The 20,301-nt window shown below is 38.2% G+C and overlaps 5 protein-coding genes across 14 annotated transcripts; 3 read left to right on the top strand and 2 right to left on the bottom strand.

Moving 5' to 3' along the window:
- Window positions 1-309: 309 nt before the first annotated feature.
- LOC103330336 (DCD (Development and Cell Death) domain protein) lies at window positions 310-3,956 on the bottom strand. Of its 7 annotated transcripts, none has more exons than XM_089050037.1 (7): window positions 3,819-3,857; window positions 3,468-3,538; window positions 2,082-2,645; window positions 1,557-1,657; window positions 1,069-1,152; window positions 823-933; window positions 310-733 (listed from the first exon to the last, which is right to left on the bottom strand). In XM_089050037.1, exons 3-7 carry the CDS (start codon window positions 2,614-2,616, stop codon window positions 686-688), a joined length of 879 nt encoding a protein of 292 aa, XP_088906163.1. In that variant the 5' UTR covers window positions 2,617-2,645; window positions 3,468-3,538; window positions 3,819-3,857; the 3' UTR covers window positions 310-685. The 7 variants fall into 7 exon arrangements, with proteins under 7 accessions (XP_088906163.1, XP_008231119.1, XP_088906166.1 ...); XM_008232897.2 differs by having other exon boundaries at window positions 3,472-3,538; XM_089050040.1 differs by having other exon boundaries at window positions 3,472-3,538; window positions 3,814-3,855.
- A 3,242-nt stretch (window positions 3,957-7,198) lies between these two features.
- LOC103330335 (mitochondrial import receptor subunit TOM20-like) lies at window positions 7,199-9,075 on the top strand. Of its 2 annotated transcripts, none has more exons than XM_008232893.2 (6): window positions 7,199-7,483; window positions 7,624-7,702; window positions 7,847-8,016; window positions 8,123-8,170; window positions 8,391-8,538; window positions 8,708-9,075. In XM_008232893.2, the coding sequence occupies exons 1-6, from the start codon at window positions 7,385-7,387 to the stop codon at window positions 8,743-8,745; spliced, it is 582 nt and encodes a 193-aa protein (XP_008231115.2). In that variant the 5' UTR covers window positions 7,199-7,384; the 3' UTR covers window positions 8,746-9,075. The 2 variants fall into 2 exon arrangements, with proteins under 2 accessions (XP_008231115.2, XP_008231114.2); XM_008232892.2 differs by having other exon boundaries at window positions 7,205-7,483; window positions 8,440-8,538.
- Window positions 9,076-9,611: 536 nt separating this feature from the next.
- Window positions 9,612-12,224, top strand: LOC103330334 (DHBP synthase RibB-like alpha/beta domain-containing protein). Its single transcript, XM_008232891.3, has 9 exons — window positions 9,612-10,115; window positions 10,213-10,334; window positions 10,413-10,466; window positions 10,554-10,578; window positions 10,759-10,881; window positions 11,100-11,266; window positions 11,445-11,514; window positions 11,599-11,697; window positions 11,915-12,224. The coding sequence occupies exons 1-9, from the start codon at window positions 9,888-9,890 to the stop codon at window positions 11,948-11,950; spliced, it is 924 nt and encodes a 307-aa protein (XP_008231113.1). The 5' UTR covers window positions 9,612-9,887; the 3' UTR covers window positions 11,951-12,224.
- A 281-nt stretch (window positions 12,225-12,505) lies between these two features.
- Window positions 12,506-17,717, top strand: LOC103330399 (uncharacterized). Of its 3 annotated transcripts, XM_089050043.1 has the most exons (13): window positions 12,506-12,836; window positions 12,926-13,067; window positions 13,175-13,311; window positions 13,429-13,630; window positions 13,722-13,960; window positions 14,132-14,243; window positions 14,338-14,482; window positions 14,593-14,738; window positions 15,083-15,252; window positions 15,389-15,772; window positions 15,855-15,910; window positions 16,026-16,228; window positions 16,318-17,717. In XM_089050043.1, the coding sequence occupies exons 1-13, from the start codon at window positions 12,612-12,614 to the stop codon at window positions 17,619-17,621; spliced, it is 3,465 nt and encodes a 1,154-aa protein (XP_088906169.1). In that variant the 5' UTR covers window positions 12,506-12,611; the 3' UTR covers window positions 17,622-17,717. The 3 variants fall into 3 exon arrangements, with proteins under 3 accessions (XP_088906169.1, XP_088906170.1, XP_088906171.1); XM_089050044.1 differs by lacking the exon at window positions 12,506-12,836 and having other exon boundaries at window positions 12,927-13,067; window positions 13,527-13,630; XM_089050045.1 differs by lacking the exons at window positions 12,506-12,836; window positions 12,926-13,067 and having other exon boundaries at window positions 13,171-13,311; window positions 13,436-13,630.
- Window positions 17,718-18,100: 383 nt separating this feature from the next.
- FLA20 (putative fasciclin-like arabinogalactan protein 20) lies at window positions 18,101-19,177 on the bottom strand. Its single transcript, XM_008232973.2, has one exon. It carries the CDS (start codon window positions 19,175-19,177, stop codon window positions 18,101-18,103), a length of 1,077 nt encoding a protein of 358 aa, XP_008231195.2.
- Between the last annotated feature and the right edge of the window lie 1,124 nt (window positions 19,178-20,301).

The raw sequence follows: 20,301 nt of genomic DNA, 5'->3' as shown, positions 1-20,301 counted from the left end.
AAATATCACTAACTAGTTTTATTAATATAGTATTATTTCTCTTCTCAAGTTCAATTCGGGGGCCAAATTGTCATCCCAATGCAAAATTCCTTGTTTGGTTTTTCTGCATCGGATGCTTTATCTCTTGTTTACATTGGATCCCTTGGCTTATCATAATTATGCACCATTTTTTCGATTTTCCCGCAAAAGCCCTTACAAGTTTACCAACATCCATGTGAATTGATAGAATTCACAAACGCATGCCGGATTTGAGCTTTTGGAAGACTTAACTTACCATATGAGTAAAGAAGATGGTAGATGCTCTCCAAATTGACCAAACCAACACAAGGAAAAACCCAATAGATTAGAGACACATCGCATCAAGGACTTGACCTTCAGAGGTTTTACCACTCCTACATTACATTACAGAGCAGTCATATCTCTTTTACATCTTGCGACTTCATTTTTCATCATCATAAAACCCGAGCTCTCAAATGTTGTACAACTTAAACAAGTATCTTCACACGAGACACTCACTTATTCAGCAGGCTCTCACTCACGCTAAGCACTATATAACTCCACAAGATAAAGTAAACACCAGACTTAACCCCCAAGCTTGCGCTCCATGGAAAAGCTGTTGAAAGCACACAGCTGACATGCACCACAAAAAACCTACTACATCGGCATCTTGCTGCCAACATTTAGCTTATGCTGCAGAACCCGCTTGTTCGCAAAGGTCCAATAGATCCAGGGTCTGAAAAAATCATCAAATAGGTTCGTATGAAGCCAGTAAAATTTAACTGAAAGATAAAAACAATGCAACCAGTGACTTAGGTGCCATACCTCAGGAATTGACAGCTCAAGACGAAACTTGGGACCATCATAGTGGTGCAAGACTGGCCTGAAGGCATCTTCTTCCAAAGCCTTGCAGAGTTTCCTAACACGGATCCTTACCTAATAATTATTTATAACGGAAGGAGACAGTCTCCATCAATAAATTGGATAAATGGCTCGCAAACACAAAGACGAAAAGAAGATAAATGCCAAAAACCAAAAGAACAAAGCTTTCTTTATCGTTACAAATTCTACCTGAGCAGGAAATCTCGACTCGCCTTTACATTTCTTGTCTTCCCAAGCAGTTGGATCAATGTTTGAACCACCAAAGCTTGCTGCCTGCACAAAAGCAATTGAAAAAGGATCAGAGCAATAAGCCAGACCAACCTACAAAAACGAAACGGTCCCTCCGTAACCAGTCATCCATAATATCAAATAAATCATTTTCGTCTTTGGTAAATTTACCAAGGGCTATAGTCATAGTGATCCTCCTATTCAACTACTTCAACCATTTTCAAACACCTCATAGCATTTTCCGAACGTTCGAGGCTTCTATCATTTATGTATTATTTGATTTCTCGTACACTGTCCCTTCTTTTGAATGGGTTTCGAATAGAAAAATAATTTATTGGTAAATAATAAGCTAAGATGATAGTCCAAGTCAGCATACATTCTATACCACCAAGAGTATTGCAGCCAAAAAATATGAATGAATACAATATATAGGAAGTTTGCGAACAAACCTCGAAAATGCCATGCAGTTGGTGTGTTGTATAGTTGTAGAGAAACAAAGGCAAGCCTGGTGTTATTGCCCGAACAGAGTCCCTATACCTTGGAGGTAAACCTAGCATATAGATATAAAGATTAACACATACACAAATTTCTCAACGTGTCAAAGAAGGAATATAAACTATATAATTTATAAGCATAATCTGCATTTATTGGTAACTCCATTAATTAAGTTGCATGGGTAGAGGGATATGTACAAACATCATAAACCATTTCATCCAATGTATTTTATTCCTAGTTATAACTTTTATGCATTCAAACCCCTTTAGGTATTCCTCAACACTGGCATAAACTTAAGGATCCCTTTACATGAACTATTATCTCTGTAAAGACTGCAAATGCAGAGAATGTAATCTAAGAATTAGTCATTTTAACCTATACCTTAAGTTATAACCCACAATCTTTAAATAAAATAAAAAGTAAAAAAATTACAAATCTAAAACAGATTCTTGAGGAAGATAAGAATAAATCAAATTTACCAAATAATTGTCGCTTTAAATCTTCCTGCATTGTGTCATTGTTACACACAAAGATGTAACCTCCAAGCACCTCATTTCTCGGGAGCGTCTCGGTTGCCGGCAAGGTCTTGAACCTTTTTTCAACTGTATTTGCAGATTCGTTGTTGATATTGCTGTTGTTGATTTCTTTGTTGCTGTACTTGTTACCAGTCATGTTTCCCACAACACTTGCATTGTTTTTCTGGTAAACTGCATTCATGTTATAAATACCATTCCTAAAGGAACTTTTGCTCACATTTTCATTTACTTTAGAGTCCAAGCTCAGCATGTTAAAGTTAAGGCTTTCAAATTTGTTATCTTCCTGGAACCCAAATTTATCCCTTGCCCTTGTCTCGGCTGGGCCCTTTGAAAGATCAAGGTTATTCATACGCTCGCCCTTTACCCTTGTCTGCTCAGCCAACTTTGAAGCGGCCATAAACCATTTTTGATCTTCTGCGACTTTTGACTGTCCTCGAAGCTCATCACCCAATTGCCAAAAGCTGTTCATGCTGTCCATCTTGCAAAATATACTCGGATTGACAGATCCTACAAAACAGTTTTTTTCAGAAACCAGAAAAAGAACACTTTTTTTTATGAGAAGGAGATAGGGAAATTAACTTAACAGCTCAAAGAATAAAAAATGGATTGAGAACAGAAAAATCAGTTAAACCCAAAAAAGTTAAAGCATATAGTAAATGGGTATAATAATGCAAAGCATGCTTATCTAATTTTAGAAAAGCACAAAGGCAGTGATAACGGAACAAATGCCAATAGGAACTTTGATTAAACAGCATTAAAGGAAGATTCTATAAATTAAGAAAGGATAAGGGGACAACATTCATAATTGGCTCACATAAGTAGCATATACTGAAAAGATGAACTATATTAGTTCAATGCTGAGTTGAACGGAAGAGGATAAGAGAATCATGAGAACAGCTCATATGTTCATGAAAGAAAGAGTCATGTTACCATCATATACATGCACAAAAGAAAAAAGAAGTGGATGAAAATAAAGGTTTACGAGATAAATTGGCAGATAAGGTAATACTAACTTTCGCAAGTAAATAAACATGCTGTTTTACCATTTTATAAGTGCAAAATAACTATTAATCAAAAGAAAAGTACAAATATTTTATATTAAAAAATCCAAAAAGATGATTTTGAGATACTCATGTCAATGTACAGCATGATTTAGAACTGACCCAGACACCTGAAGAAGCTAAATATTTGAGTTTCATATTTTTCTTTCAGCATTTACTCCATTTTCCAACCAACCAAACAAGTAAAAGAAAAAATTTACACCGACTAAAAAGTCAACCAAATGACAGAAAATAAAAAAAAAATTGGAACAACGCAAGTTCCAACTACCAACATTACTCCAAATCCGAAGCTGAAAATGAACTAATCAGCTGCAAAAATACATAAATCCAAAAGGTTTCCTGCACATCAACGTATATGTAACAAATTCAAAGATCCAAAACACGCATTTGAGATTAAAACAATAAGAAGGGTAGAGCAACAGAAATTGAGGAGGAGAAGATGCAATTCGCAAAATGTGACAAGTAATTACCAATTAACAGAGAGAAGAAGCACACAAAAGCTTCAATTACTAGCTTAAAGTAGAAAAGTGAAGGGCTTAAGGCCTTGATTTTGTGTAGTAAGAGTGAATTTTTGAAGCCTTAGAGAACCCTAGATTTGGGGATCAGAAGCTCACCTCACCTTTTATTTGCTTTGCCCTGTGAACCCGGAAGACACGACAGAGGAGGAGAGCAGCTGGATCTTTATTGTTATATATATGGTACAGTTTACCGGAAATGCCCTTGCAAATTTGGTGAATCACATCCGATGCCACTCCGGGTTTTCATTTTGAATCTCCTTTTCTGTGGTCACAAAGTAGTCACGATTTAATTAACGGGTTTACTTGATAAAGTAGTTATGTAGAGTGTATTGACCATTAAATGCTTGAACAATTTCACTAACCACAATGATACTTCAAGTTACGTCTTTCTAATTGTAAAAGACCACTCCAAATTACTCAAATTATCTACACAATTTCCTATCGAGTAAATAACTTGTGTTAGGTTCAAGTGATAAGACTTTAATGCTAGATGTTCATCTAAATTCCTACCAAGTATTGACTAGATTTAGATCCAAAAAAATCCACAAACGATAGTCTAAAAAACTTTAAATTAATAGAATATATGGAGTGGAGGACTTGCAGTCAAGCATAAGTGTGTGGACTCACTACCTTAATCAATGTGTGCACCCTTATTAAATACCAACATTTGCCTTGTTTTTTTGTTTTGGTTTGGAGAAATTGTGGGATTGCATTTATAATTTAGCTCAAAAAACCACCAGTCACAAATGACCAATATAAACTAGCAAAATGGGCATTCAATAACGAAGAGATCTAACAACTAAGATAATTGGGGCTCCTCCACTAATGATCATGCATGATCGAAAAAATTAGCAAAATGGTGGTAAATATTCAACATCGAAACACAGGTGGAGATCCGACGTCAAGACGCATTCACATGTGATGAGTGGAAGAAAATCATAACAAAACGAAAATAGATAGGGGAAGCCTTATGACTTTGAAAATGGGGAAAGATAGGAAGAACAATCGCTTCCTCTCCTCAATGTGAAAACGACTCTAGAGTGTTTTTTAGGAAGAAAAGGGGACTAGGGTTTTCAGGAGCATTTCAATTGCAGATCAACATTTGCCTTGTCTAAATGAAGTCTCTTATTAAAGTGTTGGTCAAATAAGAAACAATTAGACAAAACAATTAACCTGAAAATTAAGTGAAACACTTTGGGGATGAATCCAATGAGGAACAAAATGACAAAAGAGGGGCGTGGTATGTGCAGACGACGTGCACATCCAATTTAGATGAACTACTTGGAATTTAATTCGTTTTATATTTTTCTGTTCAGATGAGTTCGAAATTAGATTCCAGTAGTTTTTGGAATGTTGTGATGTGAGTCTGTCTGTCTGTCGGCAAGACTGGCGGGGAGAGGAGAGTCTGAGTAGTAATACGACCACTACGTGCTTCCTCCGCGTATGAGCTTTGTCATTTTTCCTGATCCATTCGGAAAATAACCATGAAATTCGCTGGCCTGATCGCATATAAACTACAAGTAGTGTTGACGACTATCAACCTGTAATAATAATAATACAAATTTATAAATAAACTCAATTCTAGACATGTATTTATAAAAAAATCTAAACACTATTAAAACATAGAAACACATTCAAAATCAACTCCAAAGTCAATAATTGTATATTTTTTGGGTGTGTTTATAAATGGGTTTTGAGGGTGTGTAATGATAAGTTTTGGGTGTGTTTATAAAGTATTTTGGGTGTTGGGTTTTTTTTATAATTTCAGCTCCCATTTTGAGTGTTTTAGTGAAACTCCATAATAATAATCTAGATAATACTTTTCTTTCTACCAATATATAGAATTAATAAAATAATAATAATAATGATTGGTTAATGTAATTAGGAAGAATAGTCTCCTATTAAATGTCTGTTGAGCTGCAGACCACAAATTGTTTAAGTGTTTTTTTTTAAAATGAAGTTGGTGGGAACGGGAATGGGATTGGGATTGGTTGGCATGTGACGCATGGGTTGTTGAATCAACATCAAAACGAGGGCACTTTCATTTCATGTGCCTTCCGCACCTTTTTAGTAAAAAAAATATCTCCAAAATATCTCTGTCTCTTTCTCTCTCATTTATGTACACCGGAAGTTGAACAACTATATGGTCCCGTTTGGTTCATGAAAAAAATAGACTCGATAATGAAAAATCAATTAATTTCTCAAGTTTGGTAAATCTAGGTATGGTAAATTGTTGCTTGACTCATGGGAAAGTAAGAGAGAAAGTGAAGTCCTCCTCCCAACTTGAATTTTGTTTTCCATCTTGGAAAAGTTTTAGAAAATGAGCAAACATTAAATACACATTTTTCATGACTATTTTGTCCACATTAACAATTTAAAATTATAATATATCATTTAATGCATTTTTTTTATTTAATTTAATATTGGTATAATTGAAAAATTATATAAACTTTTTTTTTCTATTCCTACTGAAAACAAACATGAGAAAGGAAATAAAATGATATCTTCCGATTACTTTCTCAACATTAACAAATGTGGGAAAATAATATTATATTTTCAATCCCTTAGGAAATGACATTGGTAATAATTTCTCCTCAAATCCGTTATGTAAACCAAACGGAACCCATATGCATCATGCGACACTGCGCTACTCTACAACATAACATATCGCTCTTTTGGGCTTGTTTCTGTTACGTGGGTTTTGTTGCCCTTTGCACATGGGCCGTATTTGAATTATGCTTCCTTCCTTTAGGGGTTTAGGCTTAATTTTTAAGCAAGTGATGGGCTTGGGCTAATGTTATCAGACATGATGAACTTTAGCGTTGGCCTCAATTTCCCCCTTGCGAAGTGTCAATTTGTCATTAAACCTGCATCTCCTTACTTATGGATATGCACATCCAAGCACAGCTGTTGTGCTGTGGATTCAAGCTAATGAGCGCTAACGTGATGAATACTAAACACGTATCCCCAAACAATACTAACATCTAACTACTATAAACTACATAGCATGATTACTACGAATATGTATTGGAATGATTAATTTAAGCATGTTTACTATGATGTATATTGGAATGATTCAAATTTCTATTTTTTCTGTTTTTATTTATACATGTGTATTAGAATGATTTAAATTTATGAAATAAAAAGTTAGGCGAGTTACACGTTAAAATTCGTAATTAAATACATTTAAAATTAAGAATTTAATCAATTAGATGAGTAGTTGATTCAATTCTAATTTTTTAATTCCACTATTTAAGTTTTCCGATTGATGACTTATCCTATTTATGAAATATAAAAACATTGACCATTTATATTAAAAACTTATTGTATGAATATATGTGAATTAGTAGCATGAGGTAATGTGTAAGATGTGAGAGTTACAAAAAAAATTCCTTACCACACAATACTAATGTTTTTCCTCTCACTATCTTTGATTTTATTTTCCTGAAAAAGCACACTGCAGGATTGTGTCGAAAGTTTAGCTTCAGAAGGAAGAAAAGAAAAAGAAAAAGAATAAATTCATTATTCCAGCCCAAATAGAAAAAGAATAAATTCATTATTCCAGTCCAGTCCTCTTCTCTGTGGATTCGAAGAGGAGTCGCCTCGCTCTGGAATCTCTCTAAACCTTACCGTCCGTACAGAGCACAAAGAAAAACCCTCCATTTCCATGGATTTGCAGCAAAACGACTTCGATCGGATCCTCTTCTTCGAACACGCCCGTAAGACCTCTGAAGCCACCTACACTAAGAACCCTCTCGATGCTGGTGTTCGTATCTCCTCCCTCTTCAACCTTCTCATTCTCCTTTCTGAACATGGGGATTGCTAGCTTTCGAGCTCTAACTTCTTTCCCTTCTTCACCTTTTTTCTTTAAACAACTCTTATTTAACTTATATTTTGTAATTGCAGAACTTGACGAGATGGGCTGGAGCGCTACTAGAGTTGTCTCAGTTTCAGAATGTCGTAGAGGCAAACAAGATGATTCAAGGTGCAAACTTTCCCCCTAATATTCATCTATCTCTTAAATGCGAGACTGTAATCTCTTATCTCTAGCCTTCATATTTGGTATTGTTTAATTGAGTAAATTGTAAGTTTTAAATTTGTAAATATGGGTTTGTGATTGGTTGCACAGATGCAATTTCAAAGCTGGAGGAGGCATTGTCGATTAATCCTAAGAAACATGATGCTCTTTGGTGCCTGGGAAATGCTCATACTACTCGTGCATTTTTTAATCCGGACCAGAATGAGGCAAATCATGGTTTTGATAAGGCGTCTCTGTACTTTCAGCAAGCTCTTGACGAGGTACTTCACCTGCCAAATCTCAAAGAAACTGTATGCTTGTTGTCAAAGTATGTCATTGTTTTTCCAACTTGGATGTATGATGAGTATTTTCTTTTATTTTTTGCAGGATCCGGGAAATGAAGTCTATCGAAAGTCTTTGGAAGTGGCTGCCAAGGTGCTCTCTAACTTGATCTGATGAAAATGCTTTTTTGTTGTTGTTGAAATCATGTATTGGCATCCTTAGTTGCGGTAGCGTGGGGTACTGGCATTTAGAACCTTGATTTTTAGTTGTCTCCAAGTCTAGTGTGGTGTCAGCTGTTTTATTGAGAAGTCAATTATACTTTATAGTATCTCTGGAACTGTATTTTTCTTACAATTGTATCTGGATTTAACAGCCCAAGAATGTGAGACTTGTTGCAGTGTTATTAATGACTGTGTTTATAGGCCCCGCAATTGCACTTGGAATTCCAAAAGCATGGTTTTGGTCAACAGGTCATGGAGGCCGCTGCTGCTGCTGGACCTTCTACTTCATCGGGTGCAAAGGTGATTTTTCTGTCTCACGTGGATGTCATTCAATAGTTCATTGATTGTTGATGAATGATATTGTTAACCTCAGTGCATCACATTTGCACTCCTTGTGCTTTCATTATGGTTGTTTTCTTGATCCGTTGATGAATTATTGCTTTTCCCCTTGTCCCTCCTCCCTCTACAGGCTACAAAGAAAAGCAAGAGCAGCGATCTCAAGTATGACATATTTGGTTGGATAATCCTTGCTGTCGGAATTGTTGCTTGGTTAGGATTTGCAAAATCCCATCCTCCTCCTTCTCCTCCTCCCCCACCTCCGCGCTTTAGTTAGACATATTTTTTGGCACTCTGGAAGGTGGTTTGGAGATGAATCATTCATCAGCAGGTGGAGATCTACATTTGAAATGGACGACTCATATCATATATGGCAGACCATCCATAAGATTAAGTAGTTAGCTTTGCCCTAGTGAATATAGTGAGGCTTCGCCAATGTGACTGATGATAGATAACAATTTTGGATATTTCTCATAGTCAAATATAGATGACGGTTGAGCAGCTGGTTTTGTGGATGTTGGTTTGTCTTTGCAGATTCAATTCCTTAGTTTCAAATGCCCATCACGACAAAGATGGGGGTAAATCTGGTTATGCCTTTCTCCAGCATGCAATTACTTGTTCTGATGCATGCTTTCTTTCGATCCGTCAATTGAATACTTCAAATCTTTTCCTTTTGGCTGGATTGGGTGATCACAATTAATTAAGCAAAAATATCACATTTGAGCTCATCTTAAAAAGCAAACTAATCTCCCCGTAGTTTAGATTAGATTAAAATAGCATATCGCTCGAATAAAAATAAGAAGAAAAGCAAACTAGTTAATGAATGAATTAAGTTTCATGCGTCGGTTGCATTTTTTCCCCCATTTTGAGTCGTTCTATAGTGATGGTGTCATATATGGACCATAGATGTAAATCTTCATATTAGCCATATGATTCATCTAAATAGTAATTTTACTTAAATTTAATAAAATAATCATGTGACTAATGTGAAAGTTAACATCTATAATCCGTATCTGACACCTCACTAAAAAGCAACGGGTAAAGATCCTAAACTAAAAAGCCCCAGAATTCGGCCCTAGAAGCTATGGGCCAATGAGCCTGTGAGGCATTGGGGCGTACCGTCTCCGAATGTCCACGTGCTGCATCTCCTATATACGGCGCCGTTTCGCCAGGAGAACCCGGAAGTTTCTGTATGGCTGCTGATGTCTGTTAAGATTGGTGCGAGAAACTCCGAAAAGCAATGTTAATTAAGGCTCTTTGTAATTTTGCATCTTCAAATTTTTGTACTTTTGTACCTCCAAATCTTCGAGATAATGGCTTACTGTAGTATTCAGACGAAAGTTTACAGTGGCGACTTAGCTTTTTCCAGCTTTTCGCGGTCTTTGGCAGCAGCGCCTGGAACTCTTGGCCTTCATTCAATTTCAAATGCAAGCCGCCGTGTATGCTGTGACGCTCCAAAACGCCGGTGTTTCCAAGTGTTAGCTCTCGCTGTCAAGCGGAGCCCCAAGCGTCTCAAATACGCCACTCCTCGCTTCACCAAGGTCCTCTCTCTCTGTGTTTAAATTCAAATATAAATTAAGCAAAAATTGGGCGTTTGAGCATCCGAAGCTTATGAAATTGATTGACTGATAATATCAGGAGGATGAGCTGCTTTACGTTGAAGTTGATCCATCACTATCAGGAGCGGACAGCTGGAAATTGGAACCAGTTGTTCATCTTTTGAAACAGGGCGGTGTTGGTGTTATTCCTACTGACACTGTGTAAGTCACAGCACAACAAAACAATCTTTCTTGCTCATTTGAATTTGAATTTGAATTGTAATTGCAATATTGTTGTAGGTATGCAATAGTTTGTGATCTCAGAAATCACTCAGCCATTGAACGCCTTCGTAGGTAAGATCCTCTTCTTTCCTTGTCTACGTTGTTCCTACTCATTTGAAAATATTTATTTACTGGTAAAGTTTCTTTCTTTCATTGCAGAATCAAGAACGTTGATCCTCAAAAGGCAAGCATCACGGAATCCCTTTACTCATGATCACTTCAATATCATTGCTTCATTAACTCTGTTGTTAATCACTAGATAATTTTGTGATTATTGGGTTTTCTTCCAATTTTCATTATGATATATATATATATATATATATATTTGACATGACTGTCTGTGTGACTTGACTTACTGGTGCAGCCCCTTAGCATCTTATGCCACTCCTTCCACGACATTGATACGTTTACAACAGGGTTCCCTCGTGGCGATGGCCAAGGTCATGCAAATTTATTCCGTGCTGTTAAGCATTGCTTACCTGGCCCTGTAAGTTTCTTCTTTGCTTCTCTTACTATTATTATTTGCCTATAGGAACACTTTTTTGTTTTATTTTTTAAACCTAGTCATCTATAGCATTGACTACAAGTTACAACTAAACACTACCACCAGTAGACAATGTTTCATTGTATAGCAAGCACATAATACTTATGATGGTCCTCTAGATTCCTAAAATTTGGCCTATAACAGCACTTTTTGTGTAACAGTATACTTTCATCTTAACTGCAACCAAAGAACTGCCTAAACATTGTATAAGGTACGGGACGGCAGATGCCAAATACACTTTAAGGAAAAATGTCGGCGTTCGTATGCCTGATGAACCCATATGTCAAGCAATACTGGAGAAGATGGGTTCACCATTGATATCCACAAGGTAACTCAGATTTTATTTTGTATACATTGGTATACCTTCTCTTCATTAATGACGTGAAGGACTGTAGGAAGATGAGAAGCTCTTAGCATAATGGAGTTTTAAGCAATCTATATGAGCTGATTCTTCTGTTACAATCCAATTTATTATGGTGTTGTACTGAAAGTTTCCCTGTTGGCAGTGTCAAGTGCCCAAAGGAGAATGAGTGGTTGTTAGATCCTGTCGTTATAGCTGATATATATGGACCTGAGGTATTGGTTTGGCACGTGAAGGCTGTTTAGCTTGTTTTCTGAAATTGAGCTCTCCCTTAAATTGTGTGTTCAAATTCATTATAGGGCCTTGATTTTGTCGTTGATGGCGGGGTAAGAGTGGCTGATCCATCAACCGTAGTTGACATGACAGTGATCCCTCCCAAACTCATACGACAAGGAAAGGTAATGGGTCATCCATTTCAATACTTTCTCATAACAATATGAGCCTGGCACTCCTGGAACCTAATGATTTTGGGCTTTCCCTATGGCCATCGGTTAAACTTATTTCCTAATCTTGATTTTGCAATATTTTGTGGGCCTCTGAACCAGTGATAATAGCCACTGATATCTAGTTTATTTATCTTTATCACTTCTAAAATAGTGATGCTTTTGTATCCAGGGACCCAAATTACACTGGATGGTTGCAGAAGATTAGTACAACGATAAATCATTCATCTTGATAAATCCTGTGGAGAACCAGGGTTTGGATACGTTGAATGTCTCACTGGTTTTTGCAGCGGTCCTGCCCTGTATCTTCTGTACAGCCTTGTAAAGAAGTGGTTGAGTAGAATATTGAACAGTACAGTGTGTGAGACCCAAAGGAGAGCTAACAGTGCTTCCATGTGTCAGCACTAGCTTTCCTTTGGTCAATCCGATTTGTAAGTACAGAGCAAACTACACTGATAATAATTTGGTTCAACCCCAATTAATTGAATAGTGGGCTGAATTGACTATTTGCGTACCATGTTCATTAGAAACCGGGACGAGCTAAACAATATATCTCAATTTGGTTTTAACATTTTTAATGTGGCACAACTACAAGTACCAAAAAAACAGACGCCAATGGGTTGGTGGGTGGAAGTAAATGATGTTTGTGAACTTCTTTAAAGAAGCAGTTATGAGACTGTCGTGAACAAGGGCTATGGTGGTTGCACTGCCCTTCTCTATACGTGGTCTTCAATTTAAAGCCGTAATAAACAGAACACTCAACATTTAATTTGCCCTGCAATAAATAACCACTGCTCGCTTTGGCCTCCCAGTCCAGCCTTCTTTTATCTGTTTTCCTCCTTCAAGATTTGAGCTTAAATGCGATTTACATGGCCGTCCCTGAAATGGGTTTGTTCAAGTTTCTTCAATATGCTTTTGTTCTGGTTACTGTTATGGTGAATGTACAAAACTCAGCCGAGTCAACGGTCCTCATTCGTTTTGATAGAGCTCCGCCGGCACGGTCCCGGTATTCTTCTGCAGTTTTCCGCTACTCAGTTTTGACGCTGAATGGCTCCAATGCATGCAACAAAAATACTTGTTCCGTTCACTGTCAGGTACGTCCTGTTCTTTTTTTAACCGCTGCGTTTTTATAAGCTCATTTCTTGAGTAGGAGACAGTGATTAAATCTGTTTAATATGAACAGCTTGATGGCCAAACTTTGAGTCCATGTCCAGCTAAGGTCATGGTATTCAAAAACCTGATCGTCAACCGTGATCACATATTTCTTCTCAACGTCACAACTTGGGATGGAGACAGAAACTCATCAGCTTATTCTTGGTTTATTGGTTAGTGACTTTCTTTCGTCGTTGTAAAGTTTTTTACATTTACTTTATTTCTTTTTCTAAAATTCTGAACAGGGATTTTACTCTGTTTTTTTTCATCTATCTGATAGATACAATACCACCAACTGCAACAATTTTTAGCGAAAAGAATTACACAAGTGCTGAAAAATTAGCCATTGATATCATGTTTAATGAAGCTTGCACAGGGAAAGGTGGCTTCAGATGCCTCAACTCATCAAACTGTGACGTAAGTGGATTTCTATGCTTATGTTTTTACCCATGCATGATGTTATTCAACAACGTTCACAGTATACCATGGAAAACGATGCATAAGGGTAAATTGCATGCTTTTTTTTTTGGGTAGGTAATAGTAGATGGTCCTGGCCGTGTACAGCCATCTTCCTTACGCATGATTAAACCTAGCATCAGTTATAGCCTTGATGTGGTTCTCTCTCTGGCAAGTATGTACGGGCGTGTCGTAATCAGAATGGCAGATGATTTTTGTACAGATCAGGCAGGAAACAGCTTTACAAGGACAAATGGTTCCACTATAATCATTCACTTTGGTAAGACATAATTCACTTATGTTTTTAAACAAAATGTCCTTTTGACTCTCCGAATCTTACAGATTGTTCACATTTCTTATGAATGCCCTAGATAGAAGACCAGTTCTTGCAGATTTGTGGACCCCTGTTCCAGCCTACGAGTTGATGATCAATGGGGTCCCTCGAACTATCCTTGCAACTAACAAAATGGAGGACTTAAACATATTTTTGGACTTCAGCATTCCCATTATAAACACAACAGAGCAGATTCCGAATGCATTGGTTGTGAATTCGGGTAACTTAGTACCTATTCATGGCAGAAATCAAGGAAACCGCCGATTTAAATTCCAGGTAAGCAACTACAGCTTTCATTAGTACTAATAATGCAGTGGCAGGGTTTTTTCTGGAAGCAATTTCCATATTAGCATTGTTATCTATCAAATTATTGTAGCTAATTATTGTGTGTGTGTGTTTGTGTTAGCATTGTACATTTATGTTTAGTTTTTTTTTTTCCTACTGTAGCTCAGGAATATATCTAGGACTGAAATCATCAAGATTGAGTTACAAGCTGGATTAATAATTGGCAGGACAGGCATTCCTGTGTCACCGATTCCCTCATTTACGTTTCTTTATGGTATGTATTCCACCGCTAATATGCTCCAGAGTTAGTTCTGCTAGTTTTTTTTTTCGGTAGCTTTATGGAACTAATTGAATTGCTTTTCTCTCAGATTCCATGGAGACTAGTGTAGGGCTGAGCACTAGTTCTCCAAATGTTACTAAGGACCGCGATATCAATGTGATTGTTGAGTTTACAAAACCGGTCTTTGGCTTTCAGGCCTCCATGGTACAAGTGGTCGGCGGTAGAATAACAAGGCAGGTGTATATGGTGATTCTTGAAATACCAGTAGCAATGTTCATTCATAGTCATAGCTCGCTTCATGCACTTGAAAGAATGTCAACATTTTCTATTTTGCTTCTTGTAGGTTTAGGGAACTTTCAAGAGCTCTGTACTCATTGAATGTTTTGGCAGTCACTGAGCATACGGTGTCAGTTGCCGTCCCTTCAGGGAAGGTATATGATATATCAGGAAATCTTAACATGGCATCTAACCAACTTGAAGTGAAACACTGTATGAATCATTTCTTCCTTCTATTCGGTACTCTTTATATCTATTCATTCTTCGCATTGCCTTTCTGCTTGGAATTTTTGGGGATGATACATTAAATTTTACTCTCTAGCCAGATTTGAAACTTGCAAGATAGGAAGATAGGCAAGAAAGTTAATGGTTATAGCCGATTCTCACTACAGCATCTTATTTAATAAATCAGTGGAACTCAATACTTGTCAGAGACTTGGAGAAGAAGATATATTATTAGAAAACACACACGGATTCACATGGCTTCTTCTGTGCTTGACAAGATGTATATTATTACACTCACACACACAGATTCACACGGCTGTTTCTCTGTGCAGACTCAACCCCTGCAATATCAATCGCACTGCACTCTTTTGTTACTGTGGGTATGTTAGCGACTTCACTAGCAGCTGCCATTCTTTCAATTTCAACTGCAAATCTTGGAGCAGTGGGCACCGTTGCTTCTGAGAGTTCAAACATTGTTGCGTCTGACTCAATGAACCTACACGTGAGATTTAAATTGTTTAGTAGATACAATATCCAAGTGGATAGCTTTTGCTATATCCCATTTTTCATTCCATCGTTGTGCATCTCCTTTTTAGTTATTGAGATTCAACTAAAATGTCTGTTTATTTTTAACATAGGGGATGGTTGGACACCTTCAAGTTTTTGTTCTCTCAGACTGGCTCTCAGTTAATCAACCAATTGAATATTTAGAGACAACAAAAGGTCTTAGGTGGATCATACCTCGTCAAAAACTTCCATGGAAAAAGGATAGCACTTTAGTTTGGCCCTGCCAAGAGAAGCTTGAGGGGAAACTCAGTATCTCTTCAGTACGAGGATCTCCACATGAAGGGACTAGAATCGGAGTTGACTTCTATCTCTCCAACTCTTCTTATATGCAGCATGAAGTACCAGTGCCAATTGAGGTGGACCCCAATCCTGGTTGGCTTCATGGGCAGCATAGCATGCGTATGACTCCTTATGGACTACCTCTTCATTCCAACGAATACTTCACTTATTTCTTGGTGAGTGTCCATTATCTAAGCATTCAATGCTTATTTTCCTCATCCATGAAAACCAATCTAGTGCTAATCTTTTGTCTTACAGAGAGGAGAGCCATTGTCTGCTAGCAATGTCATCAAGGGAATGGGGAATTACAAAGGGTAGCTCCAGAATTACCTTTATCTTAGTGCTTTTACATTAAAATCAGACGACTCGAAAAGTGACAGGAATAGAGGGGCTAACCTAATGTTATCATACCTAACTAACTTTTAACAGGTGGGAAGATTTACAGATGAACTTGTTTTGGCTTGGTATTGGAGGAGGCAGTTTAGTCATAACCCATGTGTTGATATTACTTTTCCTAAGATGGAGATTAGGTCCACCAGCTCGTGGTATACTCTCAGTGCCCAGATTCGAGCTCTTTCTTCTGATTGTCATGCTACCATGTATCACTCAGTCCTCAACATTTGTTATGAAAGGTGAGGAGCCAATTTTGTTCTTTCTAAATCCAATTGTTTTGTTTGCCACTCGACGATGTTTTTGAACTCAAAGCTACTCTAATTTACAGGAGGTACAACTGGGGGAATCATTACTGGGGCTTTATTGCTGGCTATCCCTGCAGCTCTTATTTTATCTGTGTGCCTTTTTCAAATAATTGCAATCTTCTATGGCAGTTTTGTTCAGTACAAGGAAGTTAAGCATGTAGCTAGAAAAGAACCATGGACTGAAAAGCTTTGGTATTTTTTGACAGGGAGACCTAGTGCCGGAAAGTGGTTTTATAAGGAAGGCCTACCTTCGTCTTTCCTTTTACGATTTGGAATTCTCTTTGAAAGTTTTCAGGGTCCTCCATTATTCATCTTTGTTGATCAAAATGAACCAAACAGCATATCCAAATGGACTGGAAGTGGCCATAGTGGTATTGGGAGAATGCGACCAGTCAGCTTGGAAGACAGCACTGAAGAAATTAAGACCCCGTTGTCCAAAAGGCTCTTGGGGTGTGCTAGATCTTCCTATATTATTGTTGATCTTTCGAGACGGGTCTGCTTGGGGATCATATCTGGAGCTTACTCATCGAGGAAATCAAGCCAAAGCCTCTTTGCACTGGCCATTACGCTGGTACAGTTCATGTATCTATTTACTCTAAAACCATACATCAAGAGAGGAGTCCATATGGCAGAAAGTGTTTCACTACTGTGTGAGGTGGGCATATTTGCTCTACTTATCAGCATTAACGGCTCAAATCCTGTCAAAGCAAGAAATCTAGGATTTGTAATGCTAACTCTCCTCTTCCTAACCTTTGTCACCCAAATGATAAATGAGTGGCATGCTCTGATGAGATCCCTATTAAGACTCTCACAGCCTCAAAAGAATTCATTCAAGCTTGGATTAAAGTTTGCTGCTAAGGGCCTTGTCCTCCCATTCCTTCCAAGGAAGCAATGGTCCAGAATCATACCTGCATCCTCCCAACCAAAAACAGGGCTAGCTCCAGTCCTTCCTTTAAGTCCAGACACAAACTTTGAAAGAAGAGATACGAGAGCACCACGCACTGACCCAATTAGTGCTATGACTGCAACTGTAGTCCCTGTGATCAGTCCTGGATCCCCTGGCCTTGATGTTCTTCAAATGACAAGTTCCACTAACGTGGAGGCAACTGTCAGTACGCAGAGAGCAGCGGAAGCAAAACGGCAAAAGGGACTTAAACTAGAGTCTAAAAGTGATCTGAAGAAACTAAGGGAGTTGGCAAGGGCAAGTTTTTCAGGTGACTCGATTTTTGAGGAAGCTAGCACTAGCTACTGTTCTCGGATGCAGCCTTTATCTGTTGAACCTTCACTGCAAACTTCCCAAGCCTCTACTTCTAGAACTAAACACTAGTATGAAAATTGTAAGGGGTGGGGTTCGGCATTTTGCTTAAGTTTACTTCTGCTCACAATTTCTTTTCTCCCAAAGTCATATCAGCTTTTAAATCAATTTTCTGTGCATCAATGTTCTTTACAATCTGGCTGACAATTTTATGCTAAGTCAGTAGCCCAAGATTCTCATATCAGTAGACAATTAGCAGAAAGAATTCACACATATTTGAAACAGCAAAATATGATTGAAGATTCAAAGGTACACAATGCCTGCTTTCCACAAAAAAGTTTACTGATTACAAGGTAAAAACACCACTCGTAAATCTAACCATTACATCTATCACAAGTGGGTTATGAAATGAAAACATACATCGATCAGAGAAGGTAATTAACCAGGGTTTCTTCATGGCCTCTGAGGTGAAAACTATTTACCCAAAATCTTGATGTGAAAACAGAGACAACTTGTTGTGATCAAGAAAAGGGACGGCAATGATTGATGCCTCAGTGAAAGTCACCATAATCATGATGAGGCACGCTCTGAGCAACATATGCATCAGTGTAAATATCATCAACTGGGTCTTGTTGCTTAGGCTCCTGCGATGTCAGCAACCGATTGAGGCCATGCACAACGAGCCACCGATTCTGATACATATCTTCAGACACCACTGCAACTTCATTAAGCGCCGGAACTTCACCAAACTTGATCACATTGATCATGAACCCTTCTTCAAAAGTTGGCAGCATGGTCCCATCATCAAGCCCCACCAAATCTTGCCACAAAAGGATTCTTGGAACGACGTGCTGCCGGAAGATCAACGAGTAATCGGTGGTGTTCCTCTGGTAATCTTCAATGGCCTCATCGACCGGAGCGAAGATTGTCAGCCTGGTCTTCCTTTTGAACGACACCAGCTGCGCATCAAGAAATGCGGCCATGATTGAATACCCTTTAGACCTCAGCAAGTCCGCAACGAAACGGAAAGATTCAGGACCAGGCCGGCGCGATTCGAACTCCGTATCTTCATTAGCACTGGGACCAGGGCTTGGTGATTGAGCACCTGAAACAGAGCTCATCAATGGCGGAGCCGGTGATGAAGAGGCATCGACCAAGAACGACGAATTGAAGAACTCATCAATTCCGTAAATGACGACCGACCCATCATCCAAAACAGCGTTTGGATCAATCGTGAGGTTGTTGATGGACAAATAGCCTTGGAAATTTGGAGACCCAGTGAGGGTCAAGGTGTAATTGGGGAGCAGAGTTGGGATTTTGGTGTTGGGACGAAGATACTTGAGGGTGTTGAGGGAGAGTCTTCTTGGGGAGACGTGGTAGAGAAGAAGAGGGAGAGAGGGTTGCCCCAAGCGAATGAAGGCGAGGTCTGGAGGAGCGAAAATGGTGGCGGTGGGAGATTCGAATTCGAGGGAATGGGAGACAAGTTGAAGTTTTAGCGCCATGGAAAGGAAGCCAGAGTTGGAGAGGACCTTGGCTGCTTTCAACAAGGTTACGGAGGTAGCAAGAGCCGGAGAAGCAGAGAGTGAAAGGAGAGTAATAAGAAGGATCAAGAGAGACGAGGCCGCCATTGGAGACTAGCTTAGCTTGGTTTCAAGGGACGATGTGTTTCTTGGACTGTTTCTTTCTTCTGTGTTTCAGCGATGTGAGAATTAGAAAGAGAATCTGTTTGTTTAGTGTGGGTTTGAAGCAGAGGACTTAAAAGAACTCTGGAGAGGCTGAGAGTTGTAAGGGCGGGAAATCAAGAAATGAGTTTGTTAGTTCGTTGAGGTGGTTAGAACTTAGAGCCATGGTCTCTCTCTCTCTCTCTCTCTCTCTCTCACACAACTAAGCTAAGCTCCCTGTTAGTAAATCTTAATTAAGCCCAATCCTCTTACTCACATTGGGCTAAGCAAAGGACGATGGCCCAAAATGAAAACATTACCAATGAAGTTCCAGCTCCAAACTTAGGCTTAAACTTGGAAGCCCAATTGCGAATAAAGCGTGTGCTCCGCGCTTGCAAATTGCGTGCATTGGCCATATGGAAGCGTGCGTGTAAATTTCCAAGTGTGGGTTGCACAATTGGTCACGTGTGTTTTTGTTAAAACAATCGCATCTTGCAGATTGTACCAATTAATATCATGTCAATGTTAATTTGTGTTACAAATTATAATATTGTTAATATGCATCCATTGCTTTGTTTTATAAAACACATTACATTATAGTCTTAGAGACAGACAATGTGCATGATTTTATGCAATAACTTGCACATGGTTCCCAACTTCCCACCCTCACAGCTTGTCTCCACTATGAACTTGCAACTTATTTAAGTACTTTTTTTGTTGTTGACAATCGACATTCTACACTATTCTAATGTTTAGAGAGCGAATTCTACACTATTCTAATATTTAAAGAAGGGAGTTCAAATTCGGGTGTAATGACCGACACACTGCATTGGCCAACAGCATAATGCACATTTGCAACTTATTTAATTACTTGTTATCTTAATTTTTTTTCCTTTCTCATCAGGTCGGTTATCATATATAAGCAACAAAGATTTTTATTTTTATTTTTTATAAATGTAATAATAGAGTTAACAGTATTGTAAATTTGTCTAATTGGTAATGGGTATACAGTTTGCATTTCGTTTATTTTTGTGGGGGACCATGTTCCTTGATATGGACCAAAACATGGTAAAAATTGGAGGCAATCAATA

This window comes from Prunus mume, linkage group LG4 (assembly GCF_029339155.1).
Source record: "Prunus mume cultivar Tortuosa linkage group LG4, ASM2933915v1, whole genome shotgun sequence".
Classification (NCBI taxonomy): Eukaryota; Viridiplantae; Streptophyta; class Magnoliopsida; order Rosales; family Rosaceae; genus Prunus; species Prunus mume.
The sequence above is the reverse complement of the archived record's forward strand: the minus strand, read 5'-3'. Positions and strand labels throughout refer to the sequence as shown.

Bases quoted from the DNA above. Each gene is read 5' to 3' on its own strand.
- LOC103330336 (XM_008232894.2), bottom strand. From the start codon at position 2,616: ATGGACAGCATGAACAGCTTTTGGCAATTGGGTGATGAGCTTCGAGGA. The intron at 934-1,068 runs GTAGAATTTGTA...AATAATTATTAG, and splicing joins AGTCGAGATTTCCTGCTCAG to GTAAGGATCCGTGTTAGGAA. The intron at 734-822 runs GTATGGCACCTA...TGATTTTTTCAG, and splicing joins TTGAGCTGTCAATTCCTGAG to ACCCTGGATCTATTGGACCT.
- LOC103330399 (XM_089050043.1), top strand. From the start codon at position 12,612: ATGGCCGTCCCTGAAATGGGTTTGTTCAAGTTTCTTCAATATGCTTTT. The intron at 13,068-13,174 runs GTTAGTGACTTT...TCTATCTGATAG, and splicing joins AGCTTATTCTTGGTTTATTG to ATACAATACCACCAACTGCA. The intron at 14,244-14,337 runs GTATGTATTCCA...CTTTTCTCTCAG, and splicing joins CTCATTTACGTTTCTTTATG to ATTCCATGGAGACTAGTGTA.
- LOC103330334 (XM_008232891.3), top strand. From the start codon at position 9,888: ATGGCTTACTGTAGTATTCAGACGAAAGTTTACAGTGGCGACTTAGCT. The intron at 10,335-10,412 runs GTAAGTCACAGC...ATATTGTTGTAG, and splicing joins GTTATTCCTACTGACACTGT to GTATGCAATAGTTTGTGATC. The intron at 11,515-11,598 runs GTATTGGTTTGG...AATTCATTATAG, and splicing joins CTGATATATATGGACCTGAG to GGCCTTGATTTTGTCGTTGA.
- LOC103330335 (XM_008232892.2), top strand. From the start codon at position 7,385: ATGGATTTGCAGCAAAACGACTTCGATCGGATCCTCTTCTTCGAACAC. The intron at 8,017-8,122 runs GTACTTCACCTG...TATTTTTTGCAG, and splicing joins TTCAGCAAGCTCTTGACGAG to GATCCGGGAAATGAAGTCTA. The intron at 8,171-8,439 runs GTGCTCTCTAAC...CTGTGTTTATAG, and splicing joins CTTTGGAAGTGGCTGCCAAG to GCCCCGCAATTGCACTTGGA.
- FLA20 (XM_008232973.2), bottom strand. From the start codon at position 19,177: ATGGCGGCCTCGTCTCTCTTGATCCTTCTTATTACTCTCCTTTCACTC.